Raw genomic sequence first — 14606 nt, 5'->3', positions numbered from 1 at the left:
GAAGTGTTAAGATTGATAAATGCTTCTGAATACAAGGTGTTGCAGCTTAAGTCAAAACGGCACTTGAAATTCTATTGCGAAAAATGTACCAAGGGTGAATCATTTTCTCTCTATCAAACACTGATTGAGGAGACACAAAAACATATAGAAGCTAAAGAGAAGATTATCAGTTATCTGGAAACCAAAAATAAGAAATTATTACAAAAAAATCGAGATGTTAGAGAAGAAGCTTCAAAATAGACAGAACGAGAGCAGTTGTTGCAGACCTTTTCTGATGTGGTAAGAAAAGGAAAATCGGAATCTGTTATTCTTATAAAGCCTATTGATAAACAGGATGGAATCTTAACCAAAAAGAAGATAAGTTAAAACATGGATGGTGTTGTTGTAATAAGCTGTTCAAATAAAAACCAGGTTGAGGATCTTGGTAGTCAATTGGAAAAGCAGTTCAAAAATATACTGTGCAGGTACCAACTTTAATAAAAAACCTACATTAAAAATAGTTAATATTAAAAATGATGATGTAGGCTTAGAAGATTCTGATAGTACAATAATAGATTTAATTGTTAAATGGAATAAACATATTTGCGGATTTTTAATGATAAAAGTGTTTTACAATGTATTCATTGTATGGGCTTTAATCACTATGGTAAAGTTTGTAAATCACAACAAATTTGCTCAAAGTGTTTTGAAAATCACTCTTATAAAGAATGTAGGTCTAATGAAAAAAAAATGTACAAATTGTGTGGAATCTAAAAAGTCAAATGTAAACTTAGATGCTAGTCATAAGTCGAGAATGTGCTTACTTACTCAGATTAATTAGCTTATGCTTATATAATAAAAAGGTTGAATATTTATCAGACTGTGAATAGATCTCTCTCAATATGAATATTAATAATAGAAATAAACATGCCATACTTAAAATGTCATATTTAAACTTAAAGTCAATATTTACGGGATTTTAGGAATTTATAGACTTGATAATGGGGAATGATTATGATGTTGTGGCAGTAACTGAAACTTGGCTGACTGCAAACGGCTTGCCAAATATTATGTTCCATAACTGGTTACAATTTTTATCGAAAAGATATGTCTACGGGCCGAGGTGGAGGGGTAGGATTTTTTATTAAATCTCACTTAAAGACTGAGATTTTAAATCTTACCAATGCTACAGATATAGATAGTTTTGAAATTATGTGGCTGAAACTTATTATTAACAAAGTGTCTATTATTGCTGTGGTCATATATCGTACTATGAATAATGTTGGAACTTGTGCAAATGCACTTGACAATATTTTACCAGAAATAATATCAACCTCCGACTATGTAACGGTCCTGGGGGATTTAAATGTTCATTTTTTCAACACCGATCAATATCCGACGTTTTTGGTTTTATTCAGACCATTGATGAGGCTCCAAGGGTCACTGACAGAGTATCAATATTGCTAGGTACTATATTTTTTAGTGATGCAGATGCTGTTGTGGATGTTGACACAATCTCTGCTACCGGTATAAGCGTAGCCGATCGATAGTTCTAGCCTGGACACTTATCCCCGCTTCCATGGATACCTCACAACAGAAGCCGAAATCATGCGAGGCGACGACCGCATCGCGATGGCAAAAATTCCGTGCAGGGGCACATATTTTGCGTTGATTCGAAATAATATTTTACTGCAGTTATTATTGTAGTTTATAGTAAGATTACGCATTTAAAATTTTAAACTACCAAACTATTTTGATACTCGCTTTGAGTTTTAAAAAGAATAAAGATTCGGTATTTAAATTAGGTGGGTGAATTAACAATTTTATTTTTAACTTACATTTTACAATCTTAATTTTATTTAGAATAATGCCTACCTCTTGCTGCATTCCTGTTTAAGCTCAGAAAAAATTATAATGGATTTTAAATTTTTTTTTTGGTTTTTTTTGATTATCTTCGGAATCATTCAAATTTTCGATTTTTTAAATAAGCAACAAAAATTTAGCGTAGGTACCTACCTAATTTCGTTTTTGGCATTAACATTTTTACGAAAAAGTAATACAGCAATGCAAAAACTTTCCCATAGCAACCTAGATAACCCACAAAAGTGTCAAGAATAAGTTTTTGAAAATTTGTTTTTTTTTTCAATAATCTTCAAAACCACATAAAATATAATATATATATTTTTTTATATGGCATATTTTTTTACAAGTAAATAATGTGCAACTTTGGGGTAAATTATCCATTTTTGTATTTTGAGGGTAGACGAATTTGAAACACCGTTTATGTATATTTTTTCCAATAAAATAAATATTAAAAAATATTTAAAACATTTATAATATACCTAAAAATACGTAATAATAAAAAAATAATTAATAAAAAATATATTATCTTGTAAAATGTAAAATATTAGGTCCCGCGGTACTCCACTTAGTCGTTCCACTGTACGGCGTGCGCCACCAAATCTCGGCTTCAATTTTGACGCCACGAAACCAGTGTCACGGCTAGAACTCTCGATCGGCTACGGTATAAGCTACCCTAAGTTGGCATTTTGTAATATACACGTACCAAATTTAAAAAGTCTCCAAAAAATCATATTACTCCGCAATTACAAAAATTTTAATAAAAACCTTTTTAATAAAGAGCTTTTACAAAAACCTTGGGATAATACAGTGCGAGTCTGTAACTTGGAATAAATTTGATAATAAATAAATGGAATCGTGTTCGTGAAAACGCTCGGATACGTCAATTGAGATTATAAAATGCGCATTTTTTACAATAATTTTTCTTATACAGGGTATCCCATGTAGGCGGGGCTAATACCAACCTTCTTATTTTAAATGGGACACCCTATATGTTATTATATTTTTGGATTCTGCACAAAATTCCAAACATTTGATGTAACCCTAATTCATGCCATTTATGCGACCTTTATTCATCGGTTTTTAAGTTTTGATTTTTTATTTCAAAAATGTTTTAAATTCAAAAAGAGTGTGTTTCAGTAAACAGCTTTTTTCGTAATGGATTTTATGAATGCCTTATAAAAATGTGGCAATTTTATAATTTTGACATTTTATGAACCCCTTAATTTGTTATCCCTAATGATGGACATATTATATGTCCGAAACATGTAGGATTAATATTTTTTAAATAAATTTAGTGGAGGATGACCAAAGTATCTTTACTTACGCATTGATTGATTGTTATCTGACAGATAGACAACAGCGCGTATAAATTAATAACAATTTTTCTTCCGCTATGACAGTAATATCTGGTGTACCACAAGGGTCTATAATTGGACCACTTTTGTTTCTTATATACGTTTTTGACATATTCCTAGTAATCACAAATTCAGATTCACAGTCTTATGCAGATGATAAACAGGTTTTGCATTATTTTGACCCCAATAAACCAGCAGTAGTTAAAGCATGTTTTTATTTTACACAGAAAAACGAACAAAACTGCTAGAAGATAGGTTGCACTTAAAAATGGGTGATACAAATTTGGGATTTTCTGCATATGCGAAAAATCTTAGGGCTACTACACACCTACTCCCTGGAAGGGGAACGCACGTCCTAAGAGGTCTGGATGCAGATGTCACATCGTACGAGATTCTTTCATTTTAAACATTTTGTGAACCTTTATGTTGTGTTCCTGGATCAGACCCTCCTTCCAGGAACACAACATAAAAGTCCACAAAATGTTTAAAATGAAAGGAAGTTTCCTCTACCTAGTAATTGCTGGTCCAGAATGTACAGCAGCAAGTATAGGCCAAAAGGTCAGTATTAAATACAGCTAAATACTAAATAATGCATGTAAAAAAACAAAAAAACAAGTATTATGTGAACATTGCCAAACTTGGGGCCACTCACTAGCCAATTGCAACAGGAGGCTTTGCTTCTGTAACAAGTGTGTCGAGGATCACGAGTATCGGAAAGCTGGAATAAAATCGCGTATTAAATAATGAATTGAGCGGATCGCTCAATAAGCACAACGTGCCCTGTCTTAAATTACAAATTAGGGCAGATGCCAAATAACCGCTTTGCTACGAAGGATGATCTGGTACCAGCCTCTCCGCCATCCCGATCAGCTTGGAGAGGTTACTCTAATCCCACCAACACCACAAGATCCCAAGGGCATGTCAAGAGACATGCCCTTGCAAGAGAGACTTTCCTAAAATGCGGGTGGAAATACCTGTGCAGAGTTTCGATTGCAATGCAATCGGAGTGTAAGGCGGACCAAGGGTACCCTCGGTCTCACTTTGTCAAGGGATCTTAATAGCGCCTTTAAGGAACTAAATTCACTTATAAATTTAAACGAGACCCTTAAGGGTCTCTTTACACAACTTAACACAGGGCCTTACTTTACACAACTCCTTCGGAGGGGAAGCAATACCTAAAAGTATAAATTTGAAATTATGACATATTTGTGTAACAAGGGATTACCTAGCTATAAAATTTAGTGTTTTCAAGATTGTTTGTTGGAATGCCAATGGAATTTTGAACTAACTTGGGGAATTTATAGATTTTATAAATTCACGTATGATAGAAATTATTATTATTACTGAAACAAAATTATCTAACACAGATGAACTCAAAATTGAAAATTCTTTTGTCAAGCGCATTGTCATAAACAATGTAATAATCAGGTGTGTATGCCCCACTCCGGATGTGTCTTACTGCGCAAGACATGGATTCATTTTTCCTACCAACTTGTAGATGGTGGGAAACGACACACGACGTGGAACAATGCTACAAACAACGCAAACGGTAACCAACTATTCATTTACGTTCAAAACAACGACAACATTCAGTTAATTTTCCCTCAAGACCCTAGCCACTATCCATCGACAGATAGACACACCATTACACATTGATACTTGCCTAAACAAAAGACTGAAAAATCTCCATGTGCTAAGAAGAGAAAATGCACTAAATTCGACTGGAATAAATACAGACAAAAACTAAATGGAATAACTAATATCTCTGGTCAGACTGAAACGATTGAACAACTAGAGCAAGAGGTTGAAAATGTGACTAGAAATATATAACTTACACGAAACGAACTAACAAACATAGTTATCGGTGAACTTAAAGAGGAAAGACTGCCAAATCGCATTAAATCACTAATAGCTCTAAAAAACCGCAAACGAAAAAGGTTGAAAAATAATAGACGAGACGATGCTGCCAAGAAATTCTCAAAAAACAATTATCCTATTACTTCAGAAACTTATTTATCCCTCAAAACTAACATATACTAAATAAAATAAAAAAGTCTCCAGGTCATGAGTTCATTCCGAGGTTTTAAAAGAAATTGTCTATGAAATAGCACCTATCTTATCTTATTTAATAATTTTTTTTGCCAAACATTTTCAGATGCCCTTAAAATAGGAAAAATTAAACCACTTTTTAAGAAAGGAGATAAAATGAGTCTGAACAGCTATAGGCCGATTTCACTGATTTCAAATTTTTAAAAAATCTTAGAAACCATTATTAAATCCCAAATTGTTAATTTTTTTTTAAATAATATTATATCTGATAATCAATTTGGCTTTAGAAAAGGCAAATTAACAGAAGATGCAATTTTATCTCTGACTGCAAAAATTTATGAAGATCTTGACGAGAAATTCAAAAATTATTTTTAATTTGAAATATCTCGGTGGCGTACCATTTTTTTCTTTAAAAAAATTGAGATCATTACCCATATGCGCGCCAATGGTGAACATAAATAGTAATGCAACAGTCTCAAAACAATTTAAGTTCTTACCAGTTCCTAAGGGACAACACATGGTTTCAATATTTCTCCTTAAATATCTGAAAACTTGAAGGAGACTTAATATCAATCGCAAATCATATATTTTTATACTATTGTAAGAAAAGGACCGCTGGAATAAAGCGGTGTAATGCTTGGTGATTGAATATAGTGGATCTGGTGAATCTGGTGCAAATACCACTAATACTTTCACGTTTGATCAATTTACTATTAAGGTATGGGGGAGTTTTAGATTCATTAATTTTAAATATTAGACAGGCCATATGTAGTTTAAAATGCCCATCTAAGTTCAACCAGTGAGATTCATTAATTCATTAGAGACATGCTGATTAAATCTTAAGTTATTATCAAGAATTAGTCCCATGTTACGGCAACAATCGGTAAATTTTAAGTGTACCTCATTTAGAGTTAGATTGAAAGATTTATCATTTAGCAGCACACTTGCATTTTTACCAAATAACAACACTTCTATGTTATCCTCGTTTAGCAGGTGTGCTTACGAAACTTTTAAAATCTTCATTTATTCTTTGACCAGCAATATTGCCTCTGCAATGCTTTAAAAACCTATAAAAAAGCGCAGTATAAGTTCTAAATAAAAGAGAACTCAGCACACTACCTACCAGATCAGGATCAAGGGTATCAAAGACTCTGCTGGAATCTAACAGGACTAAGTAAGTAATTAGGCCCCTATCAGCATCTATAAAGATGGCATCGATAACTTTTAATAAGGCAGTTGTGATACTATGCGCAGGTTTAAATACCGATTGTGTTTCAGGTAGAATGTTGTTTTGAGAAAGAAATTTAGAAATTTGGGATGCAATTATTTTCTCCAAAACCTTAGATGCTATACATAGCAAGCTGTGATGAGTCAATTCAGAGGCAGCGTTTTTTTAGGCACCGGCATCATATTTGCTGCTTTCCAAATTTCGGGACACGTACTAGTAGTGAGACATAAATTAATAATGAAAGTAAAATGTCCAATCAAAGTTGTAAGCATTAATCAAAGGATTTTTAAATTTATGTTATCTACATCCATGGCATTCCTTTTGAATGAGTTGAATGTTTTTATGACTTTATCCTCTGACACTGTGTGAAAACTCAATGGCTCATTAATACACTTTAGATTCTTATAGATATTTAAAATATCCTTTTCTTCATCCGAGTCAAATTGTGAGACGGAAGGCGGTTTATTTGTAAAAAAATCATTAAAGTCATTCGGCGTAGTTTCTAAATCTGACTCCGACTTAAACTCACCAATATTCAAGTATTTTAGAGTTTTTCAAAATGCCTTTGGATTATTTCTATATTTAAGATTTGGAAATGGCTTTTTTTAGCCTTAACATTTATTGGTAAAAGCTCTCAATTTCGTAAAGTAATTTCACGTTCTGTCACTTTTATTTTGTTTATAATAAGTAAAAGCTCTATCTCTTTGCTGCATAATAAGCTTAAAATTTTCGGTTAGCCAGGGAGCTGGCGGTTTGGATATTTGTGAAGTTTTATAAGTAGCAGTTTGATCAAAAATTTAAATAACGCTACTATTCCAACAAGACAAAGCTTCATTTACATCCCCCAGTAACTAAATATGATTCTATATTTATAGTATATTCTTTGTAACTCAGCCATGAGGCGATCATTGTCAAAAATCTCTGTATGTATTTGATATTGCAGTAGGGTTATCCCGTTTAAGCTTAATATTACATGATACAAGGTGATGATCAGTGATGAAATGTCTTAAATATTTATCACTTGAATATTACTTACCAGCTCTGGTGTAGAACTAATGATTAAGTCAATCAAACTAACCGAATTTCTACTTACCTGAGTCGAATCCTTGATAATTTGGGAGAGGCCAATCTTTTGAAAAAAAAAAGAGCACAGTAGCAGGACTTGTAATTAACATGTTGACGTTAAAATAAACATATCAAATAGAAGAACATTAAATTGCAGTGCAAAATAGGTAAAAGCTTGCTCTAAAAAGTCGAAGCACTCCTTAATCTTACCACACTCGGAGGTCTATAACAGGTCCCCAGACAAATATGTTTGCCTGCAACCTTGATGGTAATCCAAAGCTCCAGCACAGTATCATCATACCTAGGCAGATCTAAAACTTTGTATTTAATAGAATCCCTATAATGTAAAACATAACACCACCCCCCTTCCATCACAATCCCTTCTTATATGCTTGTAATCTAAAGTTTTGACAGCAAGATCAGGTATAGATGAATTTAGCCATGTTTCAGATACCTAGTACCTAGTAGCCATGTTTCAGCCCAATAACATCGTAAGATTCAGTGCCCAAAGATTCCGAAAATAAGTCGAAACCAGTGTTGCATGATAGAATGTGCATATGACGAAATATTTTTCTTAACCATAAAAACAAGAAAACTTATTCATATGTCCTCATAGCTTCTCTCTATAATATGAATTATTATTGTATAAGTATATTATCTAAAAATATGCAGAAAACGAAATAACTATATAAAAATATTTAAAATGTTTACATATCATTGCTTTTGACCAGTTAACATTAGGAAAAAAGAAAAAAACACTTTAAATTCCGATTATAGTGAATATTAACTTTGTGGTATGACCTCACCATGCCGATAAAATACTGAGCTCAATAAATTTTTATTATATTATAATAAGTAAAGGAAAAAAAGAATAGGTGTTGGCAATAATTCAGTATTATGCCATTTTGGTTAACTCTCATTTCACATTTTCCTGCTTGTTCCACGCAAAAGCTTTCCCTCCTACTGTCCAGACATTGTTTGGACCATATTTCTTCTTGGCTGATTTTACAAGCTCGTAGTATGGTGGGGTCAAGTCTTCAAAAATAACGAGCTTGGATTTGATTTTGAAATCCTGGTGTCCATGAATTAAATCACATGAATTTTCAATGAGCTCTTGAACTCCTTTCGGAGTATTTACTACTTCATCATGATACATCAACTCTTCAAATAGCGTCCTATCCATCTATTCGGAAACTCATCATTTAGATGTTCAGGAAATTCTTGTCTAAAATGTGGTGGAGCCTCATTATGTAGGTAGGATCCACATATTCTCTCTCACATTTAAAGGAATAGCTTCTAATAATTGTGTATAAAGAAAATCTAAATAAATTTCACCGGTCATTCGAGGTGGAAAAAAGTGGGGTCCAATAAACATGTCATTTACCACGCCAGCCCAAACATTTAATGAATATCTATATGGAAAATTAGATTTTCTTACAGCATGGGAATCTTCTACTGCCCGACAATAATTATTTTGGAAATTTTGCACTTCATTTCGCGTAAATGTACCCTCGTCTGCACACAAAATTAATTTAATAAATACCTTATTTCTCCCGAACTCTAAAAGCCACTGGCAAATGACTCTATAGTCGTCGCGGCGAACAGATAGAGTAATAAAAGTGCGTGAATAGCCCTTATTTTGATTCACCGGTTTTCGGCCGGGTTAGACTAGCGGAGGCGGCTTGTAATTTTATTAGTTTATTAAGGAATAATTATCATTTTTATAATGTCAGAAAGGTAAGGTCTTAAATAAAATTAGAGTTATGGCGGCAGACAAAAAGGTAGTTGATTAAGTTGATAATTACAGACAAAAATATCTTTTGGTTTTAAAACAGATGGTGAAGAATTTTTCCTACCCCTAGTGATTTTTTTTTTTTTTTTTTTTGGGTCGGTGGAGAAATTCTTTATGAACACTGGTTACGCGGCGCCGCCCCCAGTAGTGTGTGACTCAGTGTCGAGTCTGTTTCGTCCTATACCCACTAAAACTCCACCGTTGGGTGGTGCCTTGTGGCTCCCTACACTGCGGTCTGCTAAGAAGCAGTCCTATTGTGTCCTACCCCTTGTGATACAATGACCTAAGAGTAAAGCCTAACTCTTGCTGAATCCCTAGCAGACCATTTCTAAAATACCTTACCCAAATTGTAACATCATCAGATTAAGCATCCTTCCAGCATGACCTACTCGTTGTTCTTTTAAAACCCCGTATCACGAAGTCTAATTTGATAAACGGTAACAATAGAGATACAAAAAAAAAAACAATAGAAATTTCAGGGCATTCGCCGAGAATATCAAAAAATTTATTTATTAACATTCTTATTTTTTTTAACTTTTTATGTTTTACTATCTTTTTTATTATGCAACGTTTATATAAGTGTTTTTGGTATATCAACTCATTTTGATTTTCCTGCAAGAAGTTAAAATAAATAACTCAACTTTGGAAACACCCTAATGTTTATCATAATAAATGTTTTTTTCAAAATATATCGTCAACAACGACAAAACAACTTCTTGACATGACAAACATGACAACTTAAGTATCTGTAAATTGCTACAAATCCACGGGTTTTAGTTACTTAACTTCGTTAAGTGACTAATCTATAAAACAATGACTTCCTCTTGTTTTAAAGTACTCTTGACGCCATCTTACGATTTTAAATTAATCTTTAAGTGTTGCAATTGATGCAATATGATTAATATTCAATTTAAAAAATTATTCAATTTAATATATTTTTTTTTATTTATGACTATAAGTACAAAGAAAATAAATGGATTTATCTTTTAAAGATGTTTTGGTAATCCTTTTTGTAATCCATATTACTGGGAGGTTAAAGTTCAAGAACTTAAAAGTGTTTTTTAATTTAAGTACTTATTCTGTTCATGAGATTATAATTTTTATTTGCAAAAGATGTTTTTTTATAATAAAATTTGTTTACGAACTTAAGCAATTATAAGTGTAGAAAAAAATTATTCTAAACTTCACAAATTTGTTTGTAAATTTTAGAGCAGTATCTATGCAAGTTATATTAGGTGCTCATAACATCTCTGATACCTCAGAAAGTTCAAGGCAAACTCAAACATCGGCCACATTTATTGTTCATCCAAGTTGGGACAGCAGTACACTCACAAATGACGTTGCCTTAGTAAAACTAACTACCCCTGCAGAACTTAACAGCTATGTCCAAATTATCCAGTTGGCTAGTGGAAGTAATAGTTACGCTAATAATCAAGGTATGCATACTTTTTAAATATTTTTTTTTAAGCTGTACTATATAAATTATAGGAATTGCAACTGGCTGGGGAAAAACTATAGATTCTCAGAGCTCAGTGACAGATATTTTACGATACGAAACCAATACGATTATGAACAATGAGCAATGTAAGGCTACAGATAGCGACTATGCTTCAGTTATAAAGGATACTCATTTATGTCAGTCTGGAGAAGGTAAGTCTAGTCACTTGCGTATTTAAATTTGCTTATATAATGTGCTAACCCGGAAACAATGGATAAAGGAAAACTACCAACTTGGCAGAAACACTGTGGGGTACTAGTACAAGTACAATTTTGCTTGGCATTTCCGGTTATAGAGTTAGTAGTATAGTTATAAAAACTATACAGGTTGGGAAATTAATCATTACGCATCTATAGATGCTTCAAGGCGAAATATATGGCAATGCGCACGCATGCATTTCGTGTGCTCGGCTACTCGCCTGCTACGTCGTTGTTTTAAGTACGACAAGTAGTAAGCGACTAAAGCGACTGACTGCTAAGTGTATTACTTGCAATAAAATTTCGCAAAATATTACACGAAAGTTCAGGCATTTTTTAAAATAAAATTTGTTAGCCTATAATAAATTCGTGTTTGTAAATGGTATCCTTAAGGCTCCGCTACCTATCCTTTCGAGTAGCTGCGGGGCAGCGGTGAGAGGCGAGGAAGAAATTATCTTACGGCGTCCAGTATAGCAGAGAAATTCTTAAAACGACGAACGTTATATTCCGGGTATTCTGGGGATTAGGGCTGGTTTATTATAAAGTTACGGTTTTTGCCTTTCCCACAGGCGGCAGGGTATGAGATAGGTAGGGACACAAAAATCGACATTATTATTCACCCTAATAGTTATTGGTCTAAGTTGTTTTAAAGAGATGTTAAATATGGATGATTATTATAGAAAAGGAACAAAAAAACGACTTGAATGAAAACACGAGGTTGAATGCAAAAAGGAAACGTCCAAAATAGAGAATATAACTTACAGTATAGTATACGATACTTTTTTTATTTGAACAATGCCATTGATAAGCGACCGGTACACGGATCCAATGGCAGCTTGATTTTTTAGTGACGCCCTTACACGCGTTTATATACATGCGATTAATGCGTTATATGTAAATGGACATTGAATTTTTCTGAAAAGTAAGTTTTTATGGTGGTTTATGGAAATACTTTATCATCTAAAATACTTGTAGAATTGCGACGTTTCCTCGAAGACGAAGTCCTCTATATCAACTATTTTATTAGTTTTTTTTTTAATCGTGGCCTTGTAACTGTAACCGGTTCTGAGAAAAAATAACTTGTGAAAAGGCCGCTACGTCCTTGGAATACAGAAGAACATGGAATACACTAGAATAAACATTGGCTGCTTTGGCTTGAGCGCAACATCTACACAGGGGGCAGAGAGGATATTTTGTTCATAAACATGCTTCGTATTCCATGTTGCTAGTAATTACTCAATTTTAACAGAAGGAAATAAAGTGATATAATAAATTATTATAATTAGCAGAAACTAAGTAGCATTATTTATTATAAAGCAAAAGAAAGAATGAAACTCGTTTAATAATCAAAATTATTTTGTACTATATTTACACTAAACACTAAAAATAATTATTTTTTTTTTAATTTGGATTCTTTCAAATCGCCAAATTTCCACACACAACGGCAACGTTGTAGATTTTGCCCAGAAATATTCTTGCGATAGAGGTATTTGGCACTTGTGTTCGTTGTTTACTTTCGGATGGTCAATGGCATGATAGTAATACTCGAGAAGATAAACCCACGCGCATGAGATGAGCCTATCTCTCTCGCACGCCTGACGTCGATTCGATGACAAATTTCCCCAGGAACAGCTTTTAATACATGAACAGAGTTTTATTTAATACATTTTAATATGACGTCTCGTTTTTGCTTTAGATGTTCGATGGATTTAGGGTTAGGGCATGGTTTATTTGTTTTGTGTGTATTTTGTGTGACAAATATGGCAGAGTTTATTAAATTATAATAATTAAAAAATTTATAATGGTGTACTGTGCAGTTGTGGGTTGTTCAAGCAACAACAACAAAAAAAGTAAGGTAGTTTCGAATTCGGATTCGGAAAAAAAGTAATTTAGATTTCCAAAGGACAAACAAGTTTGCCGCCAATGGATTACAAAACCATTTTAATAACACGTCTACCCATAAGCAATAAAAAATAGATTATAGATACTTAAGAAAGTGAAATTAATTGGTTGTATGTCATCAATGGCATCATGCATTTTCTTTTGGCATTTACTGGTAACACTATTATTACCAACAACCAATGAGTACTCACTCATATGTATACTTAGTGCACACAATTTTATGAAAGTTAATTGTCACAATAGGCTGTATATCAATCCTCTATTTTTGTTTTATTTTTTTTACAACATAATAAAATATGTACATATTATATCACTGATATTTTTCTGCAGAGGCATTCGTCTAAAGTAAAAAAAGTTAAATAAAAACCATAAATCCTTTTTTTTTGGCTATAAAGTATTATTAATTTATTATTAATTAACAAGCCTTCAGACGTTTCATATTGTGTATATTTATTTTCAAATTAAAATACCTTAAATAATAAATATCGTTTTTTAAACCTTATCCAAAACCATAATAGGCATTTATATTATATAAGGCTTTACTATCCTTGCACGGATCCACGAATCCTACATACTATTAAGGAAATATTTTACATACTATTATAATAATCATAGCATATTTCATATAACAAAATATAATAATACTTAATAAGTAATGTTAAATAAAAAAGGCTTTAAAATACTGCTTTTCCAACCGACAAACAGAATTTTTGTCATCGAGTGACGTCATGCGCAAAGTCACACGAAATTGCATCGCCAAGTGGGTTTATCTTGCCAGTAATAGTATCATGGTGCAATGGTGCATCTTTCGTACAGTATTTTAGTATTAAAAGGATCTTTTGAGTGGTTTCAGTGCGTTTTTTAATTAGCATTAAGACTAAAAACTTCCTCTTTGCTGAAAAATGATAAAGAAGTCTGAAGTGGGTCACATATATTGCAAAAAAAAGGAAATTCGTCCCTTTCACAGGAAGTTAGGTGTCATCCTAGCCCTATTTATGAAGTATTGGATACCAAAATCTTAATAAAAATGTGTAACTAAGTATATTCATTTAAGTCATTATTATAATCTAGCAATTTAATTGCTTATTCGAACCCGAAATGTCGCAAAATTAATGTGTGCAAAAATCTTAGAACATTGAAAGGCCTTTCAATGTTCTAAGGCAAAAATGAAGGTAGTGTCAGGTCGATATCCAGCGATCAAAATCGAGAACGCAGCATATGTCGGTTGCCAGCGACATATTTATAGTCGGCGCCCATTATTATTTAATCAATATGCCCGTATCTTCTGGAATTCTAAAGGAGTTTTAATATTTTTTTCTCTAGATATTAACAATGGATAACTAAATCGGTTTATATATAGTGGGTATAAACCGCGACAAACTAAGTAAATTAATTAAAAGTTTTAACTTCCAAAGGATTTAAATTAAACTTTTTACTGCAATATATAATAAATATCTAAACGGATTTGAGATGGTTGCAAACCTATACAAACGAAAGTTAAAAATTAAAAATTATTGAGCTAGATGTTATAAACGGCTATAACTGCCAAAGGATATGGATAATAAAACTTCCTTATAGCCGTGAGAAGTTACATAGCGCTTTATATTTTTTTATCATCTAACAATTCAATAATTTTCTACCAAAAAACTTTTTGTTTTGAGTTTGTAGAGGCTTGCAA

General features: G+C 32.7%; 1 protein-coding gene and 1 long non-coding RNA gene across 2 annotated transcripts in view; both read left to right on the top strand.

Moving 5' to 3' along the window:
• The window catches only part of LOC126749122 (brachyurin-like), a 63558-nt gene that overhangs the window by 27478 nt on the left and 21474 nt on the right, over positions 1-14606 (top strand). The window contains exons 3-4 of the mRNA XM_050458774.1: positions 10541-10767; positions 10820-10981. Of these exons, the coding sequence (XP_050314731.1) occupies positions 10541-10767; positions 10820-10981 (389 nt within the window). The remainder of the gene's footprint in view (positions 1-10540; positions 10768-10819; positions 10982-14606) is intronic.
• LOC126749186 (uncharacterized) lies at positions 10988-12318 on the top strand. Its single transcript, XR_007664921.1, has 2 exons — positions 10988-11948; positions 12002-12318. It is a non-coding gene; the product is annotated as an uncharacterized LOC126749186 (long non-coding RNA).

This window comes from Anthonomus grandis, chromosome 2 (genome assembly GCF_022605725.1).
Source record: "Anthonomus grandis grandis chromosome 2, icAntGran1.3, whole genome shotgun sequence".
In the NCBI taxonomy this organism is placed as follows: Eukaryota; Metazoa; Arthropoda; class Insecta; order Coleoptera; family Curculionidae; genus Anthonomus; species Anthonomus grandis.
This window is presented reverse-complemented; position numbering and strand designations above follow the sequence as displayed.